The sequence below is a fragment of the Huiozyma naganishii genome, chromosome 3 (assembly GCF_000348985.1).
Source record: "Huiozyma naganishii CBS 8797 chromosome 3, complete genome".
In the NCBI taxonomy this organism is placed as follows: Eukaryota; Fungi; Ascomycota; class Saccharomycetes; order Saccharomycetales; family Saccharomycetaceae; genus Huiozyma; species Huiozyma naganishii.
The window spans coordinates 895,273-921,202 of NC_035924.1; the positions used below are offsets into that span (position 1 = coordinate 895,273).

Genomic DNA, 25,930 nt, shown 5'->3' on the forward strand with positions numbered 1-25,930 from the left:
AAAAGAAAGAATTCATCCCGGGGGACACAAGTAATCGACTAAACTCGCGGGAAAGAAAACAGACATGAGGAAAGGCATCTCATCGCAACTCTTTTAATTTAAATGTGAAAAAAACTTTACCAGAAGAAGAAGAAGTAAAACCGGAAAAGAGAATAGAGAAGAGTGAAATTTTTTTTCCCTTCTCTCTCTCTCTCTCTCTTCAGAGCTTCTACGGATGTAATCTCTGACCACGAGAGAACCCCAGACGCTTACGAGCGCGTAAAGCTATCTGGTCAAACAATGAACGGCTTCTCTGCGCCCACATACAGGGCATCGCTTCCAAAGAGTGACCGCAATATATAATTCTTGTATATTGCAACAGGAGAAGTCAGAGAATACAAGAAAAAATTGCGACACAAAAGAAGAAAAAAACCGTTTCCCAAAAGAACAGTGTACAACGGCGCGTTGCTTCGCGGTGCACTTACCCTTCTTCGATCTTGTGCTTGGGTCTTGTAGAAACCATTCTGTTCAATCGCTTTGTGGACTAGTATGTCCCTTCATTTTGATAAAGATGGCTAAACCTTGCTACCCAGGGACGAACTACTATCTCGCTGCTCCAAACAGTAATGACAACTGACAGCTAAACACAGAAAAAATGGGTACACCACATACAAAAACGGGCAAAAAGTAGCGAATTACTCGTGCAAAGTATAAAAAGAAAGTGCGTCGTTGTTCGATGCGTTTTTTCCCGTCTCTTTGTTTACTATACGTTTGTGCTATTTTATTTTTCACCCTATTTTGTAACTGGCATTGTACTGGATGAGCAATTAGCAACACGCTATTCTGGTTGAAAGTATATTGCGTCGATATTCGTCAGTGTGTCCAGCTTGTAACAGTTTTAAAGGAGATGCCACCTATGGAGAAAGACGATATATCGTTGCCAAAGGCGACAGTGCAGAAACTGATCTCGGAAATAATAGACGATGACCTCTCCTTCAACAAAGACGCACGAGAGATTATTATAAAAGCCGGGATAGAGTTTCTGATGATTCTGTCGTCGATGTCCTCGGAGATGGCGGAAAATGACGCGAAAAAGACTATAGCCCCAGAGCACGTGCTCACTGCGCTGAAAGAACTAGAATTCGATTCCTTCATACCGTTCTTGGAACAGGCACTGACAGAGTTCAAGGGCACGCAGAAGTTTAGGGAGAGGAGGGACTCCAAATTTAAAAACTCAGGGCTCACGGAGGAACAGCTACTACGACAACAGGAGGAGTTGTTCAAGAAATCAAGATCGAGATTGCATCAGAACGCTCCATTGCCCACGTCGGGTGAAGCATCCATAGACGAGACTGAAAGCACCGAACACGCTAAACAAGAACCTTTAGAGTGAAGTGTGTAACGTCTAACATATATCTATTTTGCTCACGCAACTTTCCCCCTCCCCCAATTAGCATTTTTTCTTTCTTTCTACGTTGCATTCATTGAGTAGGAACAAACACACAAACAGACTCTATCAAGCCCATTTTGCAACAAAACAGATTCTCAGTCTTGTCAGGAACGATATCATCTTCAGGTTTTCAAAATTTTGTGTATATGTACATATATATATATGCTTACAGACACAGTATTCAAAACAAAACGTCAAACGTGCGGCACACAACACCAAACACTAATCAAAAAATGGGTTCTTCTCCATTATCCCCCCTTCCCCCTTTAGTATCCTTCACTTTCCTCAAGACTATGCCTTCTGGGAGACAAACTCGAGAATGACCTGGAGAGAGTGTCTCTTATCCTCAGTCAACTGTCCTACTATCTGTTGGTACATCTCTGGGTTTTCACCTTGTAGAGTTGTGAAAAACAAATGAACACTGTCAAAGGCGTTCAGATCGTCCAACGGCGTCTCCTTGAAATCGTCCTCAAAATCTTCAAAGTAATCTTCCTCCTCTTCAGGTTCCAACGCGTCCTCATCGCCACCGGCTAGGTTTTCGCCTCCGGAGGCCATCACATCCCGCTTTCTAATAGCCTTGGGTAACTGCTCCACCAACGCAACAAGTTTGTTGGCAAACTGACCAATAAAACCGGATACGCTACCGGGCATCTCGTTCAACCTTAGAAGGGACAGAATGGCCATTATTTGCAGCTTCACAGCATACACACTGCAGAACTTGTTGTCGTACCATATCTTCAGCATCTCCAGTGTCGCACCTTGTGATTCAAGGACTTGCAAAGTCTCCGTGGGTCTCACAAACAAATTGGCTAGACACAGCTTGATTATTGATTTTGCGTCAACGTCCAAATCAGCGGCTTTACCAAACCCAACTCTAACAGCTTCCGTGAACAAAGGAATATCTTTCATGGACAACGCATACATTTGAAGCAGCTCAAACACATTCTCTACATCGTAGTCAATATCAGATTCCATCTTAACGGAAAGAATCTGTAAGAAGGGTGCCACGTAGGTCTGGTCCTGCGGGAACCCAAACAGCACTATACTTTCGAAAAACACGTTGTAACATTCAAAGTAGTCCATGGCGTAAGTTTGGAAGGAGTCCAACACGTCATGGAACAACTCCCACATCTGTGGTGCAACTTGTTGGAATTGTGACTTCGACGATAAAGTCATTGCATCCATCAGATCCACAGTCTCAGTAATGATGACAATTTGAGCACTCTGGATGATAAATTTACAAACGGGGACAAATTCATCCAAAAGGGACACCTTGTTCATGGACATCACCATGGTAGTCATGGTCTGCAGAAGAGAACTAGCCTGTATCTCCTGGTCCTGGTCTCCTGTAGAGACAGACCCTGAAGCGGAGCTTTCCACCATCGATTGTGCCAGCCTGATGAATTGATCGGCAAGGTTATGTGCCAGGTCCTTAGCAAAAGGTGTCAATTCGTCAGAAAATCTTTCAACAAAGGCCTCCATCACCTCAGAAAGGATGTCGATCTCAAATTCTTTGGAAAGTTTTAGCAACTTTTCCATGATACCGGGCACTTGACCGGATATATGGCTGTGTATCTGAGGGTTGGAAATGACCAGCGTCTTCAATGCATCAGCTGCCTCTATCTGCACAGGCAACTCCTCACTATTCAGCAGATTGTGGTACGTTAATTCGTAAATCTTTGATAATGTACCCAAATCCTTAAACTCGTAGGAGAAATTGGCTACAGTTTCCAAAGCTCTGGCAACTAAGAACGGATACCTGGACTCGCCAATCAAGTTAACAATGTAGTTACTGAACAAACTCTCCAAAGAATTTTGGTCTTGGCTGAAAAAAGTAAACAAAGAGGAGATCATCCTCATGGCGCCTTCTTGTTTGTAAGCGATCGCCAAATCATTTGGATTCTGAACAAAACTGTTCAAAATATCATTAACGAAGGGCAAAAGAAAGTTCAGCTTTTCAGGGCGCTTGTGTCCAACGACAAAAACGAAGTCTGTCGATGCAACATCTGCGGTGCTACCTTCTCTATTCATATCAAAATAACGTCTTGTATATTCTTCCGAATCTTCCTCAAGCAGTGTCACAGATTGGTCGCTAGCACATAGACAAGTGAATATTAGAGACTCAATTATTGGAGACAAATGAGATTCGATTAGTGGGTATAATGAGTCGTTGACCATGCACTTCTCCAAAAACTGAATTAAATGGTACAGTGCAGATTCAGATAGCCAAAGGGATCCAGTTGACCAAATTTGAATAATCTTGAAAAACTCTTGCACAATAGTAGGGGCCAACTGATTGAACACATATGAAACAAACTCTTCAGAGATATTTTTGGTGGATTTCGTGTAACGATGGATAAACCTGTTCAAATTACCAAATCCCCATTTACTCACCTTAACTCTTTTATCCAATGACCTATCGGAAACGTCTATATCTAACACTTCTTTCGGTAGCGGCTTTGCACAGATAAAGAGATGCAGTTGAATCCATGAATTCAATTTCTCAACGTTGTTGAAATACTGAGGAAAATTGTTCAAGCAGGCATATTTGAATGATTTTAAAATTAGGTACAACAGCTCGCTCGACCTGTAGTCTGTTTGGTTGACCAGTTGCGAAAGGATTTCTTCAACAGTTGGGAATACATCAGAAATAAAACTGTCAATATATTCTCTGTGCCCACACATGTCGTACCTATGAGCGTTACACATCTGGAACAGCAACAGTAACCCAGTGTATGTATAGTCGGCCTTCCCACTCGTTAGGAGTCCATTGATTGTGCCAGACATATCCCACGAATTGGTCCTGCTCAAAATGATGCGGATAGCCTCGGTGAGATGTGGTCTAATATGGTTATTTTCGCAATTGGCAACCAAAATTTGAATGATATTTTCCTTAATTATGCTTCCTTCTTGCAACGTGATGTCGTCAACATCAACCGATTCTTTACTTGTGTCAGACTTCCACGATTTTTGAACTTTATTCTTCAAATAGATAGCCGCAGACATGCGGATGTTGAGTGGTAGTTCCCCATTGGAGACCACCTTCAATAGGAATGATGCAAAACCGGAAACCTTCTGAAATTCATAAAGCTGCATTTCGGCAGCCCTGATGATCTTGGCATCGGCCACCATTGTCTGCTCAATGCATTGCAAAATTGCCTGTTCGTTCTGCATTTTGCTCTTATTTTATGATAATGCAACAAAGCAACTGTCCTTTAGCAAAACTTGTAACTGTTTAATGGTATTGAAAGCTGTAGTGAATGGAAATACGGCCAGCACAAAGCTTTGCTTACGAATCCATCGTGTCGATCATAATCGACAACACCACCTGTAATTTTTCACCCTGCTTGTTTGTTTTTCGGTTTTGGTCCAAAAAAATTTTCAAAGAATTTCTAAACACGTGAATTTTGTATGTTGACAGTGGGTGAGTTAACCCATTGACAATAGCAACCGCGACAGATATAGCGGGAAGCATGGTCAGCTTAAGACAATGGAGGTATATGGCATATGCTGTTGGGTTATTTGTAATTTTCCAACCATCCTACATTCACCCTGATGAATTCTTTCAATCAATTGAGATTCTGGTGGGTAGATTCACGTCTGCTAAAGCAACAGTACCCTGGGAATTTAATGCACAAAATGCGTCAAGAAGTTTCGCTCCGTTGTATTTATGGTACGGCCCCCTGTATTTTGTCCTGTTAAAGATTGTTCGCATAAGAGATCCCGCGGTCATAATATTTGTCACGCGTTTGTACAACTACATCTCGTATATTCTTGTCTCGAGTTGGGCCATCACACTAATCAATAATCATGGGGAAGTTCAAAAATCACTGCTGCTTATTGCCACATCATACGTTACCTCGGTGTTTCAAAGTCACTCGTTTTCCAACTCACTGGAAACGTTGCTTTTGCTGGTGGTCCTAGCGCTCTTTGTTAAGGTACTGAGATCCTTGCAAAGCAATAATTATCAAATCTCAGGTTTGATTGGGATTTTGATATCAATTGGGTGTTTCAACAGGATCACATTTCCCGGTTTCATTTTTTTGCCGTTTATCAAAGTGCTCTTCCAATTTTACCGAAGGAATATAAAGTCGCTTATTGTTATCTGTGGATCGACACTATGCAGTTCCTGCATTTTCGTTCTTTTTGATACATATCTATATCAGACACAGACCTTAACATTTGCTCCTTTGAACAACCTTCTATACAATGTCAAGCTATCCAATCTGTCTGAACACGGCCTACATCCAAGATATACGCATCTGCTGGTCAACTTACCTCAGTTGTTAGGCCCTGCTGTATTTTTGTTCCCCGTTTATTACAGAAAAATTGGTAGTAACATCAAAAGTCTTCCTTCGTTGTCCGTTATATCTGGATTGGTAACACTGTCACTATTCCAACATCAGGAGGCAAGGTTTTTGATACCTATAGTTCCTCTCGCACTGTTGCTATGTAGCAAGGTTAATCAAAATAGAAAAGGTTTTCTGATGGTCTGGCTGATATTCAACATGGTGATGGGTCTCATAATAGGCTGCTTCCACCAGGCCGGAATTATTAAAGTTCTGAACTACTATTATAGGGAGCAACAGACACGAAATAATTTTGGTGTTCATATATGGTGGAAAACCTACATGCCACCAACGTGGATGTATATGTGTGACAATTTGACAACATCAACAACGAACATTGTCAATGGCACGGAGCTGCTTGACGAAATTAAATTCGATATTACATCACAACATGTGGTTGATTTGAAGGGAGCGGACCTAGAATTACTGGATTCTGCGCTAACAAACTTCCTGCAACGTAATGATAGAGTAAACTTGATTGCACCTGCATCCGTTAAAACTAGGTTGATGCGATACCTGAATGAAACCAGTTTCAAGGTGACGGAAGATTACCATACTTTTGACCATCTAGATTTGGATCATTTCGATGTGGCAGACCTTACCACTTTCATACCGGGTATGTCTTCGTACACTGTTCAGAATATTCTGTAGTGCTTTTGATCATTTAATAAGATATTAACATACTTTTCTTGGTCTACATAGGTGATATATCGTGCATGATTATTTGTAAAATTCAAACTTGTCCACATCACTATCTGTTTTGACTTGAGATGCATATGCTTCCTCCAAGTCGCTCTGTAATATGACGTATCTGTTCTTCCTTACCGCACGCAGACCAGCCTCTTGCATGATAGCGGCAATGACTGCCCCCGATAATGAGTCATTGCGAATAATCAAAGAATCCAAGTCAGCTTCTGGAGCTAGTGCCATCTTAGCAGCAACAGTTCCAAAAATCAAACGACGCTCACGCCTATCCCTCAAGGATGGAAATTCGATTTTTCTGTCTAATCTACCAGGTCTTAACAGGGCAGGATCTAGTGTGTCTGCTCTATTTGTTGCCATGATAACCTTTACATTCGTCGATTGGTCAAACCCATCCATCTGTGTCAGCAGTTCGATCAAAATACGCTGAACTTCACGATCAGAACCCGTTTGCGCATCAAATCTCTTCGTGGCAATAGAATCGACTTCGTCAATAAAAATGATGGATGGAGCGTTCTCTCTTGCCAATCTGAAAACGTCACGGACCATTCTTGGACCCTCACCTAAGTACTTATGGACAAACTCAGAACCGTTCACTCTTATAAAAGCAGCATTTGTGCTATTAGCGACTGCCTTAACTAACATGGTCTTACCGGTACCTGGAGGACCGTACAACAATACACCTCTTGGAGGATCAATACCAATTTGCTCATATAAGTCTGCTTGTGTCAGAGGCAGTTCCACCGCCTCCCTTATCTCCTGTTTTTGCATATCTAACCCACCGACATCAGCATAGGTGACGTCTGGTTTCTCGTTTTCACCCATCACAGCTATACTAGAGTCTGAGTCTGGAGGCAAAATATCAACCAGAGCGTTAGAGTGGCGGTGCAAAGCGACAGACATGGATGGCTTCAGCTGCTCTCTATCCAATGTAGATAGAATCCTTACCACGTAGTTCATACCAGTGGTGCTCGATACAATACCTGTGCTATTATCTATAGGTTCTAAAAACTGCCCGATAACCAATGGCACAGATTGGATTCTCTTGACCTCCTCTTGAGCCTTCAGCAGTTCACGTTTCAAATGGCGCTGCTCATCCTTGATGTAGTCCTCCTGTAAAACGAGCAATTCTAGCTCTTTCTCCAATTTCTTCAGCTTTAAATATACATCAGCGCTTGCACCACCGGATATGTTGATGACATTGCCGTTAATAGCCTTATTTTGTTGTAACTCTGCCAGTAGGGATCCGAAAGATTTGACAGCGGATTTCTCCTCTGTAACGTGCTCAGGGGCCGGCGTAATTCCCAGTTCCTCCATAGTTCTCTTCTCCTTTCAATTAAAAAATGGTAGTATAGCTGGATCCAAAGTGATAGGCTTGGTCTTTGAACTACTTTGTGTGAAACGTTGAAGATAACACAACCGCGGCCATTTGTTATTGCCACCGAATTCAATCAGTTCTTCCCATTTTAAAATTTGGGAAAAAGGACAAGTTATAAGATCACGTGATGGGTGACAGTTACGGATTATGTACAGAGCTTATAAAGGAAGGTCGTGTGTATGAATATGTTACCAGGAGCATCTCTGATAATTCACAGGGCAGCCAGGGTCACCAAAGATGTCAGTATCATCAGTGTTGTTGAAAACAGATAAAATTCTGTCGTGGATAACTCTACGGAATGTTTTGGGGAAAAGCTGTAAAATTGTTTGATTTTGTGGAAGAGAGTCAGCAGAACAGTCGCAAAATCGTGCAGTGGTGCCAGTTTCGTGTTCTTAGAGGGAGCAGCTAGCATGTCTGTGGCGTATTCTTGTTCATTCGCTTGAATGGTTTCCTCTGAACTGAGTTCAGTCTTTTGGTCACCAATTTCTTCAATATTCACGGGTTCTCCTCCAGTGTTGTCAATTTTGGTAGCCAAGTTCTCAAACTTAGCAGATTGCTCAACAGAGTGCGCTTCCAAAGCTGCTTTGAATTTGTCCTCGAAAGATCTTGTCAGCCTCCTCCTTTTCCAAGGTTCCAATAGCAGTTGCAGTATTAAAAACAAGCAAATGTTAATCCCCATCAGCGTGAATGTCCCCCACGTGGATGTTCTCCTTATCTTATCGGACCATATCTGTTCTTCGTGATACCTGGTTAAGATGGCCCTGTATAAGTCATCGTGCAATTGATCCTCCCGACTCTCCACGTGTGCCAACTTCACTTTCAGGTCTTCCACACGCCGTGAGTTAATTGTATCATCTTTATACAGTTGTGTAAATCTTTCGAGATCCTCCGTGGACCAGCTGCTCTTCCTCTGGAGTAGATTATTAACCTCCCTTTGCGATTGGATCCGCGTTTGAATTGCGTCATTGTACTCGGTTTTACACTTCTTGACCTCCAGTTTCACCTCTTCTAGCTGACGCTCCATTGTAACAATACTCTCTCTCAATTGTTGAATGGAGGAGTAACCTGTCACATCGTTTAACACTTTCGTTGCGGTGAAGATCGTCTCCTGTAAAGAGTCCATATAGAGGGTCAGCTTTCGGGAAAGACGGTTCCGATGCGATTCCCTGTCACTGGGCAATCCTTCAATCTTGGAATTTGTCTTGGCATCAATATCGTAATTTAGTTTAGAATCCTGCCTTTCCCGATCTTGTTCTGCAATCTTGAAGTTTGCCTTTTGTATCGATTTCTTCATTATTCCCAGGTTATCCGATATCTGTTTCCTCGAGGACCGCACGTTACCTCGTACCTGTTCTGCCCTATCCTTCAAGACCGAAATTTTTGGTTGTAATGCCTCCCAAAGGGTACCTTTCTCATTCTCTTTACTCTTCTCCTCTCCAGCATTTTGATCGTTCGATTGCTTATTCAAAGAATGACCTGTACTCAGAATTCTAGCTGGGTTTACAGAGTACCGCACTCTCGAGGTCGCCAATTGCCATTTGACGCCTCTAACAGGACGTAAGAACATCGTATCGGTCCCCTATGATGATCTATCCGTCCATTCTTGACTTTAGAGACAAATATCTCAATGTTTTGTTGAAAAACAAGGTTTGATAATCGCATCTCCGATAGAAGAGAATAGGATTTGTGTGGTGCAGGGCGAAGACAGCGGAAAGAAAATAATTTATTACGATTCTTATCAGTTCCAATACACTCCCCTTGTGGCCACTGCCGTTACACACTACAGCAAACTTTACGATCAGAGTTGTTTAGGTATCCACCGTGTATCAACAACGTGCAGCCAAAAGACTTATTTCACAGGAGACACCACTAATAAGTAACAAGAAAAGGATACTATCAACAACTTAGAGGTCACCCACTGCAGCTTCGCCCCATCGCAACGTCAAAAAAGACCTACAGTTGTACTTGTACATGACTACTTCCCTTTGAACAGCGCCATCAAAGAAGAAAAAGAACGACCTTTTGAAATTTGAAAATTTTTGACGAAAATTTTTTTATTGCGATTCTCATCTCAAACTCATCGCTAAAATCACTGGGATAAATACATTATCGTAGCTATCAATCGCAGCATACACCCATCGAGATTGATTAAAAAGAATAGTGTTTAAGAATGGTTGCTCCCACTGCTATCAAAAGTAACGCCGATTCGGCAGGTGTGTCTGCACCAATAACGGCAAGCAGGATTGTTGGTACCGATAACACGCAGCCCATCGAAAATGAGGACGATGATGAGGACGTCCTGCTAGACTCTGGTATGGCTGTGGATGAAGATGGAGAGGGGAAGGGGTCCGATAACGGTGCCGCGAATACAAAGAGGGAACATAAAGGTGTTGTTCTGGATGAGCAAGGGAAGCCACGTTTCTCATCGGCTAATAAAGCCTCCGAAACCAAAATAAAGGCAGAGAGCAGGAAAGTTGCTGTCCCACCACATAGAATGACGCCACTAAGGAATAACTGGACGAAAATATACCCACCACTAGTAGATCACCTGAAGCTACAAGTCAGAATGAACTTGAAGACCAAATCAGTCGAGTTGAGAACTCATCCTAAACATACCACTGATCCTGGTGCCCTGCAAAAAGGTGCTGATTTCATCAAGGCTTTTACGCTTGGGTTTGATCTCGATGATTCTATTGCCCTTTTGAGATTGGACGATCTGTACATTGAAACTTTCGAAGTTAAGGACGTGAAAACGTTACACGGGGACCATCTGTCAAGAGCCATTGGCCGTATCGCTGGTAAGGACGGTAAGACCAAGTTTGCTATTGAAAATGCAACGAGAACGAGAATCGTGTTGGCCGATAGTAAAATTCACATTCTGGGAGGGTTTACGCATATAAGAATGGCCAGAGAATCAGTCGTCAGTTTAATTTTGGGTTCGCCTCCAGGTAAAGTTTACGGTAACCTGCGTACTGTTGCATCGAGGTTGAAGGAGCGTTATTGATTTTAGCAGTCTCGAAGATCTGCTGAACTCGCCCCGCTGGCGTCTGTACATTATTAATTTCATTTCCCTTTTGGTGTATTTCCTTGAGTCTTAAGAATATAGTTATAAAGCTAATAAATTCACATAGTAGTCTTTAAGAATCAATGATAGTTTCGGTATATGTAATGCACATCAATTCCATTTTCGTATACTTTTCCAATCTCCTCTAAAGTCAAACCCTTCACCTCGGGATAGCAAAAGTATACAAAGAACCAAGCCAAAACGGTGAAGAATGCAAACAATAACATGGTGTCTTGGTTACCTATCTTTGCCATGAGGGACAAATATGTCATTGATACCAGTGCGTTAGTCAACCAGTTGGTGCATGAAATGCAAGAAGCTCCAAATGATCTTCTGTTCAAAGGGAGGAACTCGACCGACCCCCACGGCACTGTCCCCAGCGCGGACGCATAACCACCAACGTACACAACAATGGATGCGAGCAAAATGTTAACGTTGTCACGACTGAACCCCATTGTAGAGAAGAGCAGTCCGAACGTCATAGTCCAGATTGTGTACAGTAGCATCGATCTTCTCCCCACTGTATCAACATACCTTAGAGCTACAAAAGTGAACACGAAGTTTGTCAACGCGACAGCCATTGCCGGGAGCAATGGATTTGTCACATCAAATTTCGAGAATATTATTGGGGAATAGTACATGAATGCATTGAATCCTGTGATTTGCTGGAAAACCATAAGCATACACCCAACAAAGAGGGCTCTCTTCGTCCTTGGTTCCATCTTGTGAACTTTTCTGGGAAGTTGATTACTGGATGCGTTTCTAGGCACCATAATCAACGGTGTTGATGAGTCAGACAAAGCCCGCTCTGATCTAGCTTGTTGTTGTAATGTAGATGCCCTCCGAGTGTTTGGAATGTTCACATCTGGGCTATTTCTAAAGGTACACATTAGCGGGGCGATATCTTCGTAATTGTGTAGTCTGTTTATATCATGAACCAACTTCTTCATCTTGTATACAATTTGGACCTCTGTGGCAGTTGGGTAAACCAGTTTGATGGCATGTTGAGTTTCAGCAAGTTTCCCCTTCGATATCAGCCAACGTGGTGATTCCGGGACAAAATCCAATACGAGCAAAAAGAATATAGCAGGAATCGCAGAGATCGCAAACAAGTATCTCCAAGCGTGCCTTGCGTCACCAAGAAAATAAGCGATGATGTACGAGAGTAATTGGCCTCCCGTGATCGCCACGGAATTCAAAGTCAGGATAAACCCTCTAACCTTTGCCGGTGATATCTCGCTCAAATATATGGGGACGCATTGAGCAGCAGCGCCAACTGCTACGCCTACAATCATTCTCCCAGATACCAACCAAATAAGGCTCGAAGAGAGTGCCATCCAGATAGCAGCTACGACGAAAACAACACAACATGCGGCCAAAGTAAACTTCCTACCGGCTTTGTCTGCCAATGGGAATGCCAACAGCGAGCCAAAAAAGGATCCAACACTCGTACTAGCTGTAATAAACTCCTCGTTGAGGGAGGTCATCTCTGTTCGATTCAAATCCGCGGGATCCAAATTGATCAGTACCCCAGATATCACCCCAGTATCGTAGCCAAACAGCAACCCACCTATGGTCGCGGCAAACAATATGAGTGCCATTCGGAGTGTAATTCTATACGGCAACTGTTCTATATCATTTACTGTCGTTGCAGTAATCTGCGACATTGTCGAGTAGCAGTCGGAAAAGACCTCCTCCGCTTCGATATCCCCATGTTCCATATCTGTATTAAAGCCTTGAAATCACGGGAATGGCATAATAATCCCCTCTATCTCTCTCTACAGCAGCCGGTAGATCGATCAGGGTCACCTCTAGCGGTACTGCACTGCCTCTTCCGAACCCCGCCTTATTGTTCAGTGTGCTCCCTCTGCATCGGATGGCCTTTTTCCTTTTTATCGATAGAGAGGAAAAAATAAAAAGAAGGAAGAGGCAAGAGTTTAACAGCGATTAGGAGTTACTAGAGGGGGGAAACCTGTGTGTACGTACATAGACTGTGCATAGAACAACTTTACACTACATTATCTCTCACAGAGTACTTGATATCAGGTACTGAGGAGTAGCATTTGCTCTTTTGTTGTTGTTTTTTCTGCCCATTTCTTCCTGCTTCTTATTTGAGTATGAGTTTTAAAGGTTTTACAAAAGCGATTGCGCGGGCACCGCAGTCCTTCCGCCATAAGTTCAAGATGGGGGAGCAGACGACTGACCCTGTGTATGAGGATGCAGAGCGTCGGTTCAAGGAACTGGAAACAGAGACTAAGAAATTGAGTGACGAATCTAAACGGTACTCTGGTGCTGTCAATGGAATGTTGACACATCAGATTGGGTTCGCCAAGGCGATGGAGGAACTGTTCAAGCCGATCAGCGGTAAGATGAGTGATCCGAATGCTACTGTCCCTGAGGATAACCCTCAAGGTATCGAGGCGAGTGAACAGTATAGGACTATAGTTGCCGAGTTGCAGGAGACTTTGAAACCGGACTTAGCGCTTATTGAGGATAAGATCATCAAACCGTGCCAGGAGTTGCTGAGCACGATTGGGTATATTCGTAAGATGGCAACGAAGAGAAACCACAAGAAACTGGATCTGGACAGGAAATTGAACAACCATGCCAAGTACGAAAACAAGAAGGAACCCACGCCTAAGGACGAAGAGAGGTTGTACAAGGCACAAGCGGAAATGGAGGTTGCACAGCAAGAGTACGATTATTACAATGAGTTGATGAAGACACAGTTGCCTATCCTGTTTGGGCTGGAGGCCCAATTTGTTCAACCGCTGTTCGTATCCTTCTACTTCATGCAACTGAACATATTCTACACACTTTACAACAGATTTCAAGACATGAAGATTCCATATTTCGATCTAAACAGTGACATTGTAGAGGCGTTCATGGCCAAGAGAGGCAATGTAGAGGAACAAGCTGATGCATTGACAATCACGCATTTCAAAGTTGGGTACTCGAAGGCGAAGCTGGAGATGACCAAAAAACGTTACGGTGCCGGAAGAGATGGTGCTGCTACTGATGGACAAACGGGCACACCCGGATATGGATCTCCAGAACCTGGCCAACCGGGTAACGTTCCACCGGGTTACGGTCAAACAGCCTACGGTCAACCAGGATACGATGAGAAGGCGGCATATAACCAGCCAGGATACGGCCAGCCAGGGTACGGCCAGCCAGGGTACGGCCAGCCAGGGTACGGCCAGCCAGGGTACGGCCAACCCGGATACAGTCAACCCGGATACGGCCAGCCAGGATACAATGAAAAGGCGACATACGGCCAACCCGGGTACGGTGCTGCAGCAGCTCCTGCAGCCCCTGGTTACGGGGCTGCACCAATGTCCCCCATGTCTCCTATGTCCCCCGTGGGCACTGCAGGGGCACCTGGTGCAGCTCCAGTAGCTGCTGCTGCTACCACTGGAGCACCACCTCAATACACACCTACCCCAACTGCTCAACCTGGTATGGGTGCCGCACCAATGCCCACCGGTGTTGAAACGGTGACAGCACTATACGATTACCAAGCGCAAGCTGCTGGAGACCTAAGTTTCCCCGCGGGGGCCACCATTGAAATTGTACAACGGACCGCGGACGTCAACGAGTGGTGGACAGGGAGGTACAACGGCCAACAAGGTGTGTTCCCCGGGAACTACGTCCAGTTCAACCAGTGAATTACACCCCCTCCTCTACCCCCGAACCCCCCTCGCCAATCGCCATCCCCGTCCTCTTCCAGCCCCAAAACGGAACGGTATGTACCCGTAGTGTATAACTCAGAACCTGTAGCTTAATTAATGCAAAACACGTTGATTTTACCGTATTGGGTAACCAGGAAATCTCACCTTCCCGATCGGGCAACCTGCATCCTCATGTGGAACGCCATTTCCGCTTTGGGAAACGCATCGACCAAAAGGGAAAGACCCTGCTCGAAAAGGTCAACAGTTTCCTAAAAGGGACGCAAAAAAAAGAAAAGAAGAGGAAAGAAGAATTTCTTTTTTTTCGTCCGCTCGATATAGTTTTCGACGGAACATCGCATCGTCCAAGAAATACACCACAGACGAACAACTGCGACGAAGGGAGGACGGACAGACTCTGGGGAACAGAACAAGAGAGAAATAGAAAGCAGGTTTTCTGGCGTGCAAGGGAAAGAAAGGGAAAAAAAAAGAAAAGGAAAAACTTATTTAAAAGTTGTATAATATTACTGTGGAGCACGTTCTTTAAAGGTCCGTGTCGTACTGTAAAAGTAATCTTCCCTGTTTCTGTGTTTGTGTCAGCAGATTATACCAAAGAGGGAAAGCTGCACTGCCAGCTTATTGTGCCAGTTCATCTTTGAAAAAGAAAAGAGACGAACCGTTCGGCGCCGAACCGGCCTCCCCCATTCCTCGTCTGGAAAGTTATAGACGTCGCGGACGTAGAACAAGAGAGTGTCTGTCATCCCCCTTGGCATTTACGTATACTCCCCCATACTGCTAGGGTTCTTTCAAAGAGAAAGCGAGAAAAATTGTTTCTTTTTGCTTTTTTTTTTAATTCAACGGTCAGAGTTCGAACTTAAGCCACGATTGGGATTTTTGATATAGGCATAAAGTGGCTGAAGAAAGAGAAGCCTAAGCTTTATCAGCCACGGATCCCTGAATAAAAGGGAAAGTAAGGAATTATCGAGTATCAGGAGAACTGAGCAGGCGAAAAAATAAAAAATTGAAACCCTGAGTTCGAGAAGCAAGCATCGCGCAGTTATATATTGCAGCGACGTGAAGAGAACTCTATCGAAACTACACACTACTTATTCCCACACTTTCTCCTATTGGTTACCAATAACACTTTAATTTTTTTCTTTCCACTCCCCACACGACGTTTAGGAGATGCCCCAATTTTGGAAGCAATTTGTTAATAACCCGAAGAGCATGTCTTCGGATTCGCTGGCGGGGCCTCCAGTGGCAAACGGTAACTCGCATTCGACAGTAAACACATCTGAACGTACAAACGGTACCGGTGCTAATACAGGTATTTCAGTGCGGCCCAATCTGTACAACAGGCCCAATTCGTACCATTCTTCACCCGTGGCAGCTGCCAAAAATGATCAGAGTAAAACATCGGCAATGGCATCTAGCACGGAATACAAAATCTTTAGAGACACCTTCCTAAGCAATAAAAACGGGTTTTCAGGGAGGGTATTTGGTGTTGCGCTGTCCGAGTCGCTGAGTGTCGCGAGCGCTGAGGTCATTGTACAGTCGGAACTAGTAAGTTTTGGCAGAATACCGATTGTCGTCGCTAAATGCGGGGCCTACCTCAAGGCAAACGGGTTAGAGACGTCAGGGATATTCCGTATAGCAGGGAACGGTAAGAGAGTCAAGGAGTTGCAGTACATATTCTCGTCGCCGCCTGATTACGGGGCCAAATTCAATAACTGGGATGCGTACACGGTACACGACGTTGCATCGTTACTTAGACGGTTTCTTAACAACTTGGAGGAACCACTTGTACCGTTGTCCCTTTACGAGGAATTCAGAACCCCACTCCGTGAAAAACCAAGGATTATAAAGCACATGGCTATGCACAGCGTTCAACATCCAAACGCAAATAGGGAAAACAGTGCAGGTACAGCGAACAACAAAAGGGAGGAGAGCCCATTGGATGTATCCAGCGAGAGGCCGACGGATACACATGGTAACGCCACTGATGCAGATACGACTGTTGACGTCGAGTCAGAAAACATGACAATAGATCAAAGGATAAGCAGTGGTAGGAGTGACAAGCCGGAACCTCGCAGGGAACTATCGTTCAAAGAAGTCCTAGCAAGCAACGACCCAAGCGAGGTGACAAACAGTTGCGATGACGAAAAGGAGGAAGAGAGAAGGAGAAGGAAACTTCGTCACAAGAAGAGACTCACACGCGACATAAGGGCAGCCATCAAGAGCTACGAGGACCTGTTCGTCAAGTTGTCCAATGATACGAAACAACTGACAATCTACTTATTGGACCTCCTGAGTCTCTTCGCCAGACAATCACAATTCAACCTCATGTCGGGGAGGAATCTGGCTGCTATCTTCCAGCCGTCAATGCTATCGCACCCAGAACACGACATGGACCCAAAAGAATACGAACTCTCGAGGTTTGTCGTCGAATTCCTCATCGAATATTCTTATAAGTTACTACCACATCTTCTCAAGATCGCCAACGAAGAGCAGAAACAACAACAACTTTCCAGAAATCAGACAAGGAAGGTACCCCAAATAACTACAACGTCTTCTTCCAGCATCGATAGACTACCCCGTTCCACATCCAGGAAACCAAGTAGGACGGGATCCCCAGTCGAGCTACTAACAAAGACGTCGCCGAGCAAATCTAACCCACCTTCGTCATCTCTATTGAACATGTCACCTCCAGCTCCGTCATCCATGTCAAGAGCCATGTCACCAAGAAAGTCAAACTCGCAGTCACAGATACCCCTGAAAAAGGCCTCGTCGTCTTCACTAAGAGTAGCCCCCATTAGTAGGCCGCACTCTAGGTCCATCGGATCAGCCCAGGTTCCACCGGACTTTATCCCCAGCACTAAGAGAAGAACGAATTTGTTCCCTTGGCTACCTAAATCTGGTATACTGAGTGATACGGGCGATCTCACGGGGACAGATCCGGAAGAAGCTGACGGTTACTTTGACGAGGAAAACAACCACGGCGCAGATGCCCAGTCACCAGGCAGTATACAATCAGGATCGCTACCCAAGTCAAACCTCCTGTCGATACCCATCTTCCATCGCTCGCTGAGTGGGAATAGCACCGCGTCTTCATTCAAGATTCATAGTACAAACAACACCAATGGGAGACCACTATCAATGGTCATGGATGGTTCGTTGAATGGTTCGAACGAAGATTTTGCATACTCATCCACAAATGAGACCGATGAACCGGAAAAGGGCAGAAGGAAGAAAAGAGAATCCTGGCTGCATAGATTAACTTCGCGCTAATCTCTTAAACACAGATATTGGTCAGTGGTATGACAAGCTGCTTGCAATGTCAGCCCGAAGAATATCATACCTCGCTTCGCAATATGGACACTAGTATAGCTACAGGTTACGGGTAAATGCTAATATGCTAGATATAAGTTGACCGCATTATGCTGTTGATAATATATAATTGTATATCATTAGTAAGCTTCCCAGTTATCTATACGTATGAATATAGGATGTCTAAGAGGGTAATGAAAAACTCCTCTTTTTTTGGCTCAATTCAACTCAATAATATCGTCGTCTATCGCTTGCTTCACAGCCTTAGTTGGAGGTCCTTCGTCATCATCCGAAAAGTGTCTTTTTTTACTTGATGTAGTATCGGTGTCATCCAAGATGGTTATGACATCTTCCTGGCCGCCCTCTGTCGTTGCAACAGTGTCCACATTTTCAGATGTCTCCTCGGTATCAGTGGTGCTTGGGGGAGCAGGTAACAAAGGGATATTCAATTTAGGCAGCTCCATTTTCTCCTCATTTAGAGAACCAGACACAACAATATAAAATTCGGCTGGTTTTTTCAACATCCCGTCGTCCCTATCACTGTCGTCACTAAGAAGGATAACAGAGCCGTCATGTAATTTCAGTTCAGAAAGTGTTTTCTGTAGCAGGTCATCGAAGTCAAAGTCAACTAACAACCTTTGGCCCGTCATATCCAATAACGAAATATCCTCTTCATATTCGTACTGACTTTGTAAACACTCCACAAATTTTTGTAGTGTAAAAGTTTCCAAAGACTTCTTGCTCACATGGAGAACACCACGCACAACTGCTGCACACACAGGGCATTTGCAGTTTGGAGGAGCCAACTTTGGATTGGACAGATACCTGTTTTGAGACATGTTACTTGATTTTGCTGTGAATGCCATGTTCAAGTCCTTCGCATCCTTTAAAGGTGCATATTTCAACAGGTTCAAAATACGTAATGACGTAATGGATGATAGACCAGCAACTAAAGCATTGGTTGTTGCAATGGCAGGAATGATATTTCCTGCAATTTGTTTAATATCGAATACCGACTTCATGGGAATGTTAAATATTTGTGATCTGATATTGGACGCGGCAGCAACAAATTCTAGTGTGTCCTCGTCATCTTTGTCAAATTCAATGAAATTGTTCTCCTTTGGCATCCTGTCTATGAGCTTCTCCGTCACGTTGATGAAGTTTTGGATTTGCTGTTGAATGGGCCAGATATTGTTCAGGTCAAGCTTTTCGTCTTCGGGAGATTTCACGATATCTAGTGCGTTTATTGGAACAGGTTTGTCTCTTGTTTTCCATAGATTCCCCAACAGTAGCAACTTCTCAATATCTTGAATAAATAGTTTCTTCAGTATTGCTGGTATTCTTTCCTTCTGTTTAGCGGTGATTATGTTTTGTAGCTCTTGAAGCTCGTTCGTTTCTTGCTTAATTCTTTTGATTTCTTCAGGATCAGTGGTACCCCAGTCTTTGTTGGGATCATCCATATTGTCTCCCGTATTTTCTGCAGCAAACAATTGGCTAAACAAGAAATTTTTTGCCCAGACAATGCAATGAATTGGCTGAGATGGCGTGGACCTGATTGTGCACACGGGAAAAGTCTTTGGAGTCTCCTTTTTGGTGCAATCGAAGCATTCAGTTTTCCCTGGTATAATCGGCTGAATATAACCATCAAACCCAGCAGTGCCGGATTCCAGCAAAGGTGTCAAGATGAATTGTGATATTTTGTTGACATACCGTCTAGCAGCCAAATTGTCCAATGCATTAAAAATAATGTCAAATTGCTCAAACCAATGCAAGGGGAACTGTGTCGAGTCCATGATGTTGCCTTGGTAGGGAACAATCTTGGAGTTGCTGAAGTGTTTTACAGCATTCACAGCAGTGGTGGATTTTGGCTTTTTGATATCACGTTGCCTGAACAAGAATTGTCTGTTAAGGTTGGACAAATCAATGGTATCTAAGTCAACAATGTGTATCTCGCCAAAGTCCATAAGGATCAGATCTTTCAGCAATTCTGAACCTATACCTCCAGCACCAACCAGCAAGCACTTGGTGTTGCGTATTTTCTCATAATTCTTCTGACCTAAGATTTTGACAATGTTTGTTTCCCTGGGCATTGCTTCTGGGTGGCGAGGTAGTATACTAATGTAAGATCAATCCGATAACAAGTGTCTTTTGGTTAAACATGTAAACGTTAAATGTGGAAGCTTTCGATTTTTCACTTTTTTTCGCTTTATTTTGTACTAATTCATCTACAAAAAACTCATTGATTGTAGTACTTGAAATGGTCAAAGTCCAAATCGTTGTAATGAATATGTGTTTCCTACTTTCGTATCTATATAGAGAAACTATACTTAATCAATTTGCTGCTTGACAGAGCAGGCATTGATATATGCACATCTATATGGTTGAAAAAACATCTGCGATCCTTTCTGATAGATTTTTGGTGATCTTTTTGTTTCCTGGGATGTTGCCGAGTTTATGATAGAGCAGTTTTTTCGCCTCTAGCTCAGACTTGCAGTTACGGTACGCTGTGAGCAGATGATTCAATGTCGGAAAAACTGACTGGATGGCGATGGCTTTCTCAAGTGACACACCCTTGACGTACAGCAAAATCTGTATTGTCAGTTCCGCTACGGTTCTCAGTTCGTTCTTGCTCATAATTTCCTGAAAACATTCAAATGTGTGGCAGCATTCTATGTTCGATTTTTTGCTGAATTCTAGCTGGAATCTCGTCAGCAGTTGTTTGTACTCCACCTTATTGTTAACTGTCTTAGGGAAAATTACTAATAATTCTTTATCAGCATAAAACCGCTCGATGACACAGTGTAGGGCATTCAATTTTTCTACCGTTTGTTCGGAATTTGCTGTTCGTATAACGCCAAACATATAGTAAGTCAATATTACCCAAAGTGATGTCCTTAACGCTTCGCCCATATTCCCTACAGAACCACCCATTGTCTCTTCGATCAAATAGTACTTGTGAGCGCAACCAGAATTCTCCAAACGGTTCTTCTGCTCCATGAACCTATTGTCGCGAATACTGAGGGCCAGGTCATCTAATCTTTTCCTTTCAATAATAGTATTCAAAATGCATAGGCATCCAGTTTTCTTGTTTTTAGCCACCCAAATAATGTCACCTAGAGAGAGTTGTCGTATATCTGTCTTCAGGCCCTTCCGTGCCAGAGCTTTCGCGAAGAAGTCACGGTCAGTTTGAGATTTTATTTCGCGACGATCAACAATTGGGTATATCTCGTATGAGTCCTTTGTCCAAAGTTCATAACTCACCCCCTCGAATTTTTTACGTGGGTTCCTTTCATGCGACGACGAGAACAGTTCGTTTTCCGCCTCTCTCAAATCAGTATTTGAACTTACCGATGGTGCCGCTAATTTGGAGCCTCTCGGTGTACTAGTGGTTTGGAAAGTGGTATCCAGAAACGACATACTACTTTTGTCTCGATTCTTTATCTGTATTTGACTATGAGCCTTAATAAGGTCACTCAGGTTGGCAGTCTCTTCAGGTTCTTCAAAAAAGGAATCTTTCCCCTTGGTAGTCGTCCCCTCGTCAATTTTCTTCATGGCAATGTCATCGGCAGCCTGTAGCATTTTTGCCAGCTCAACCCCAGGATCAGTTAGAAAGTATCTCTTGGGTCTGCCCTCCTCTTCCACCAGGTTATGATTTTTCAAGGAAGCAATGGAAGACCAAGCGCCGTAGAATTCCTTTGTAGAATGGTTGGGAACCATACTTGAGTCACTGTACTTCTGACCAACATCTATTATATCCTCTTTGGAGACTGCGCGATTAACTGCTCTCAGTTCCAGCAAGGCAAGCATGATCGCGTAGCCTCCGGATCGTCTCTTCGGGATGTATCTTCTTTTCGGCTTTTTCTTTTGCCCATCTTGCTCGGTATCATCTGTCCTCAGTTGAGTTCTGCTTCTTTTCGTTTTGGAGCTTGTTTCCTTGGGCTTGCTCGCAGGTGGTGGTTCGATGTTCAACTGTTTGCAATGCTCGTTTAACTTAGCTTCCAAGCGTTTTATGATCGTATCACCAATCCCCTTGACTTTCTTCAAGTCCCTAATGTAGTAGAACACCCCCTCTGCTTGCTGTAAGTTTTTATGGGCCTTTTGGTATGTCAAGCTGAGTTGCTGTTGTTTGGAGGACAGGGAATCCTGCAAATCCTTTAACAGTTTCAGGTACAAGTCTTTGAGATCGGAAGGTAGACTCATATCTGCGATTGCATGACGATTCCTTGCACCTCTAGCGACCTTATGATTCGTTTCAAATGGTTCGCCGAATTTTATGAAAACAAAGAAGTTCTAAAACAGACGTATATATATATTTTTAAGATACTCAGAGCAGCAGTACCAGTGGAACCAGGGACCCAAATAAAGTATGTTTGAAGTCACTTAGTAGTTAGGAAAATATCAACTTTTCAAGTTATATAAATGGTAAATGAAATATATTAAAATATAGTATAACAGTTAAACATGAGATATACAATAGACTACAAACAAATGGTAAATAAGAGCATCGGGTTACGAGGACCTATTACTTACAACTTGTCGTAGTATTCTTGCCAGCCTGGGACTTCCTCCTTCATACCGTGTCTCTTACGGGCAGCTAGGACAATCTCACCAGCCTTGGTGGTTGGGTCCAATGGGTCAGAAGAAATAGTGGCCCAGTGGTCGAACACCATCTGTGGGAAAGCTTGACCACCAGTGGCTTGTCTCAATTCACCGGTAAAACCGAAGGATTCGTTGACTGGCAAGTAGGCCTTGACAGTGAACAATGGGGTACCTGGTCTCTGTTCTTCGGAGACGACTTGACCTCTCTTCTTGTTCAAAACGGAGTAAATACCACCGACGGCTTGTTCTGGGCATTGAATTTCGACCAAGAAGACGGGTTCTTGGATTCTTGGTTCAGCCAACAAGAAACCGGCGTAAGTGGCTCTTCTCATGGTTGGGATGATTTGACCACCACCTCTGTGGATGGCATCGGCGTGTAGGGTGACATCCAAGATGTTGACTCTGACGGATCTCATTTGTTCACCAAAGATTGGACCTTCCTTGGTAGCCCATTGGAAGGCGGCAACGACGGAGTCCTTGATTTCGTGCAAGTATTGGACAGCCTTGGTCTGGTCGACGACCAGGTTTGGACCGTTACCGTCTGGACCGAAACACCAGATCTTTCTGGCGTCGGTGACATCCCAGTTGTAGTCATCGGCCATGACTCTAGCTCTGGCCTTGAAATCGTCTCTTGGGTTGATCTTACCGTTTTCAATGGCTAGGGAGACTTCCTCTTCCATTGGCTCGGCCTTCAAGTAGATTCTGTTATGCTTGTTTGGAGACTTCGATAGGGCGGTCTGGGAGGATTCGGCCTCGACGGTTTCTCTGTAGGCGACGACTGGAGGGGAGATTCTTAGAGGAACACCAGCGTGGTCGTTTTCCAAATCGGACAGACAAATTTCCAAATGCAATTCACCGGTACCAGCGACAATGTGTTCACCAGATTCAGACATGTAAGTCAAGACACAAGGGTCAGACTTGGACAATCTCTTCAAACCTTCGACCAACTTTGGCAAGTCGTTGGCGTTCTTGACCTCAACAGCGACTTGGACAACTGGGGAGACGGAGAACTTCATGACCTTCATGTTGTGAGCAGTCTCGGAAGTGGTCAAAGTACCAGTCTTCAACAAGAATTGATCGATACCGACCAAACCGATAATGTTACCGGCTGGACAGTCGTCGATTGGTTCAGTCTTGGAACCCATCATCATGACGACTCTTTGGACGGCCTTGACGAACAAGTCCTCCTTTCTACCTGGGACGTAGTTTGGACCTTGGATTCTGACTTTTTGACCGGACTTGACGGTACCGGCGAAAACTCTACCGAAGGCGTAGAATCTACCCTTATCGGAGGTTGGCACCATCTTGGAGACATACAACATCAAGTCGGCGGTTGGGTCACACTTCTTGATGGCGATACAGTTGGCATCGTCGGCTGGACCCTCGTACAATTGCTCAGCTCTGTAGGCTTGGGCGGTGACTGGAGATGGCAAGTGCATGACGATCATTTCCAATAGAGCGTCGGCAGCTGGCAAGAACTTTCTCATGACGACCTTCAACAAGGCCTTACCTTCCAAGTCCTTTTCGTCGGCCTTCAAGTTGATCTCCAACTTTTCTAGCAAGACTGGGATTTCGTCCTTCTTGAAGTTCATGATAGCAGCGAACAGTCTGAAGATAGGGTCCAAGACGAACATGTTGAAGGCTCTCTCCAAAGGCTTACCGTCAGTGTCGGTTTCCTTGTTGGTCCACTTCTTGGTCTTTGGGTTGAAGAAGGAGTCCCCCCACAATCTTTCCATCATCTTGCTCTTGTCAACACCGAATTTCTTGGCGTATCTGTTGGCAAATTGACGGATGGTGAAGGCCCACCCGTGCAAACCGGAACCGAAGGCAACGGTACCTTGAGATGGGTAGACTTGAACGTCACCCAAGACTTCGTCAGCGTAAGTGGAGATGATGACGTTAATGGATTCGACGGTTCTGGAGAAAGTTTGGTACAAGTCCTCCTTGGAGACTTGCAATTCCAAAAGAGCTCTGTCGACTTTGTTGACACAAACGACTGGCTTGATTCTTTCACCAAGAGCTTGTCTCAACACGGTTTCAGTTTGCACACAGACACCTTCGACGGTGTCGACGACAACTAGAGCACCGTCAGTGACTCTCAGAGCGGCGGTGACTTCGGAGGAGAAGTCGACGTGACCTGGCGAGTCGATCAAGTTGATCAAGAAGGAATTACCCTCGGACTTCTGCTTGATGTCCTTGACATCCTCGTCACTCATTTCAGTGAACAGAGAGATGGCAGTGGACTTGATGGTGATACCTCTTTCTTGCTCATCCTTTCTGGTGTCCATGAAACGGGCCTCACCAGCTTTAGCGGCGGAGATAATACCGGCTTTCTGGACCAAAGAATCAGTCAAAGTAGACTTACCGTGATCGACGTGGGCAATGACGGACATGTTACGCACATTGGTAACGTGGTCCATAAGACCACGCATTTGGTCAACAGTGAAGGCAACCATACTTGACTGGAGTTGTTTGGTTGTTGTATCACCGAGTTAAGAAAGGAATTGAGAGTAAGACGAAAGGAGAACCAAAGAGAAAAAGCAAGCAACAAGAAGACAAGAGCGTGTTATATATATATAAACGACTGGAAGAACTGAGACCAAGGTAGGAAGTGGTATATATATAAAGTGAAAAATTTTGTTCTCTCGCAGTAGATGCACAAGATCTCAGTGGGAGAGAGAGTGGGAGGCAGGGAGGGCAGTGAAACAAAAAAAAAATTTTCGCTCCGTCTCTCTGCTGCCAGCGAAGGGTTGTCACACTGGACGACCCGCCCCTCTCCCACACACGCACTATTGTAGCCCTGTGTTAAAGTGCCCATCGTCTCCTTGTAGCCAGGCCCCTGCACTCTGCCAGGGAGCTAAGTGTGCAGGCTGCGTCTGCCCAGCCCCCCCAGCTCTCGCCCCCTGCGGCCTGCCGGGAAAGAACAAAACACTGCGTCTGCGAAACTCCCAGCACGCAATGCGGCCCAGAAACCACCCCACCCACGCAAACAGAGAACCGACCCCCAGAAGAAGCAGCCCAGAACAGGGTAACCCGCCCGCCGCCCGGAACAACCGCCCGCCCACACACCGCCCCCACGCCGCAACTTCCGGTTTCCCGGCACTGAAACGCACGCACAACACCCCCCCCCCTCCGCTCCGCGGCTGCGCCGTCCCGCCCCGCCCGGGAACCGGACCGCGCGTCCAGATCTGGTCGAGACAGCGGCGACACAGACACACGTAGTCACGCTGTTTCCCGCATCTCCCTCTGCAGCGCTGCATGCGCGCAGTGCTTAGCTGAAGTGATGCAGAATGCGTCGACACAATACACGGGGACAGAAAGTGGAGCTGCGCAGCCGGCGGGCAGAAGGACAGAGGGCACAATGGCTCGATGAGCTACGTTTTCGATGGGGTTCGTGCAAGTGTCCAGGATTAT

General features: G+C 44.6%; 12 protein-coding genes across 12 annotated transcripts; 5 read left to right on the plus strand and 7 right to left on the minus strand.

Moving 5' to 3' along the window:
* Positions 1 to 886: 886 nt before the first annotated feature.
* On the plus strand, positions 887 to 1,372 carry NCB2 (negative cofactor 2 transcription regulator complex subunit NCB2; the record flags this gene model as incomplete). The annotated part of the gene is made up of 1 exon (XM_022607182.1): positions 887 to 1,372. The coding sequence occupies one exon, from the start codon at positions 887 to 889 to the stop codon at positions 1,370 to 1,372; it is 486 nt and encodes a 161-aa protein (XP_022463804.1).
* Positions 1,373 to 1,720: 348 nt separating this feature from the next.
* SXM1 (Sxm1p) lies at positions 1,721 to 4,603 on the minus strand (the record flags this gene model as incomplete). The annotated part of the gene is made up of 1 exon (XM_022607183.1): positions 1,721 to 4,603. One exon carries the CDS (start codon positions 4,601 to 4,603, stop codon positions 1,721 to 1,723), a length of 2,883 nt encoding a protein of 960 aa, XP_022463805.1.
* Positions 4,604 to 4,902: 299 nt separating this feature from the next.
* SMP3 (glycosylphosphatidylinositol-alpha 1,2 mannosyltransferase) lies at positions 4,903 to 6,429 on the plus strand (the record flags this gene model as incomplete). The annotated part of the gene is made up of 1 exon (XM_022607184.1): positions 4,903 to 6,429. One exon carries the CDS (start codon positions 4,903 to 4,905, stop codon positions 6,427 to 6,429), a length of 1,527 nt encoding a protein of 508 aa, XP_022463806.1.
* Positions 6,430 to 6,498: 69 nt separating this feature from the next.
* Positions 6,499 to 7,797, minus strand: RPT3 (proteasome regulatory particle base subunit RPT3; the record flags this gene model as incomplete). The annotated part of the gene is made up of 1 exon (XM_022607186.1): positions 6,499 to 7,797. The coding sequence occupies one exon, from the start codon at positions 7,795 to 7,797 to the stop codon at positions 6,499 to 6,501; it is 1,299 nt and encodes a 432-aa protein (XP_022463807.1).
* A 272-nt stretch (positions 7,798 to 8,069) lies between these two features.
* SHE9 (She9p) lies at positions 8,070 to 9,425 on the minus strand (the record flags this gene model as incomplete). Its single annotated transcript, XM_022607187.1, has 1 exon — positions 8,070 to 9,425. The coding sequence occupies one exon, from the start codon at positions 9,423 to 9,425 to the stop codon at positions 8,070 to 8,072; it is 1,356 nt and encodes a 451-aa protein (XP_022463808.1).
* A 603-nt stretch (positions 9,426 to 10,028) lies between these two features.
* Positions 10,029 to 10,862, plus strand: PNO1 (Pno1p; the record flags this gene model as incomplete). The annotated part of the gene is made up of 1 exon (XM_022607188.1): positions 10,029 to 10,862. One exon carries the CDS (start codon positions 10,029 to 10,031, stop codon positions 10,860 to 10,862), a length of 834 nt encoding a protein of 277 aa, XP_022463809.1.
* Positions 10,863 to 11,002: 140 nt separating this feature from the next.
* CIN10 (Cin10p) lies at positions 11,003 to 12,643 on the minus strand (the record flags this gene model as incomplete). The annotated part of the gene is made up of 1 exon (XM_022607189.1): positions 11,003 to 12,643. The coding sequence occupies one exon, from the start codon at positions 12,641 to 12,643 to the stop codon at positions 11,003 to 11,005; it is 1,641 nt and encodes a 546-aa protein (XP_022463810.1).
* A 396-nt stretch (positions 12,644 to 13,039) lies between these two features.
* On the plus strand, positions 13,040 to 14,590 carry RVS167 (amphiphysin; the record flags this gene model as incomplete). Its single annotated transcript, XM_022607190.1, has 1 exon — positions 13,040 to 14,590. The coding sequence occupies one exon, from the start codon at positions 13,040 to 13,042 to the stop codon at positions 14,588 to 14,590; it is 1,551 nt and encodes a 516-aa protein (XP_022463811.1).
* A 1,185-nt stretch (positions 14,591 to 15,775) lies between these two features.
* Positions 15,776 to 17,878, plus strand: SAC7 (GTPase-activating protein SAC7; the record flags this gene model as incomplete). The annotated part of the gene is made up of 1 exon (XM_022607191.1): positions 15,776 to 17,878. The coding sequence occupies one exon, from the start codon at positions 15,776 to 15,778 to the stop codon at positions 17,876 to 17,878; it is 2,103 nt and encodes a 700-aa protein (XP_022463812.1).
* A 257-nt stretch (positions 17,879 to 18,135) lies between these two features.
* On the minus strand, positions 18,136 to 20,007 carry UBA2 (E1 ubiquitin-activating protein UBA2; the record flags this gene model as incomplete). The annotated part of the gene is made up of 1 exon (XM_022607192.1): positions 18,136 to 20,007. One exon carries the CDS (start codon positions 20,005 to 20,007, stop codon positions 18,136 to 18,138), a length of 1,872 nt encoding a protein of 623 aa, XP_022463813.1.
* A 283-nt stretch (positions 20,008 to 20,290) lies between these two features.
* Positions 20,291 to 22,117, minus strand: MUS81 (Mus81p; the record flags this gene model as incomplete). Its single annotated transcript, XM_022607193.1, has 1 exon — positions 20,291 to 22,117. One exon carries the CDS (start codon positions 22,115 to 22,117, stop codon positions 20,291 to 20,293), a length of 1,827 nt encoding a protein of 608 aa, XP_022463814.1.
* A 326-nt stretch (positions 22,118 to 22,443) lies between these two features.
* Positions 22,444 to 24,972, minus strand: EFT2 (elongation factor 2; the record flags this gene model as incomplete). The annotated part of the gene is made up of 1 exon (XM_022607194.1): positions 22,444 to 24,972. One exon carries the CDS (start codon positions 24,970 to 24,972, stop codon positions 22,444 to 22,446), a length of 2,529 nt encoding a protein of 842 aa, XP_022463815.1.
* Between the last annotated feature and the right edge of the window lie 958 nt (positions 24,973 to 25,930).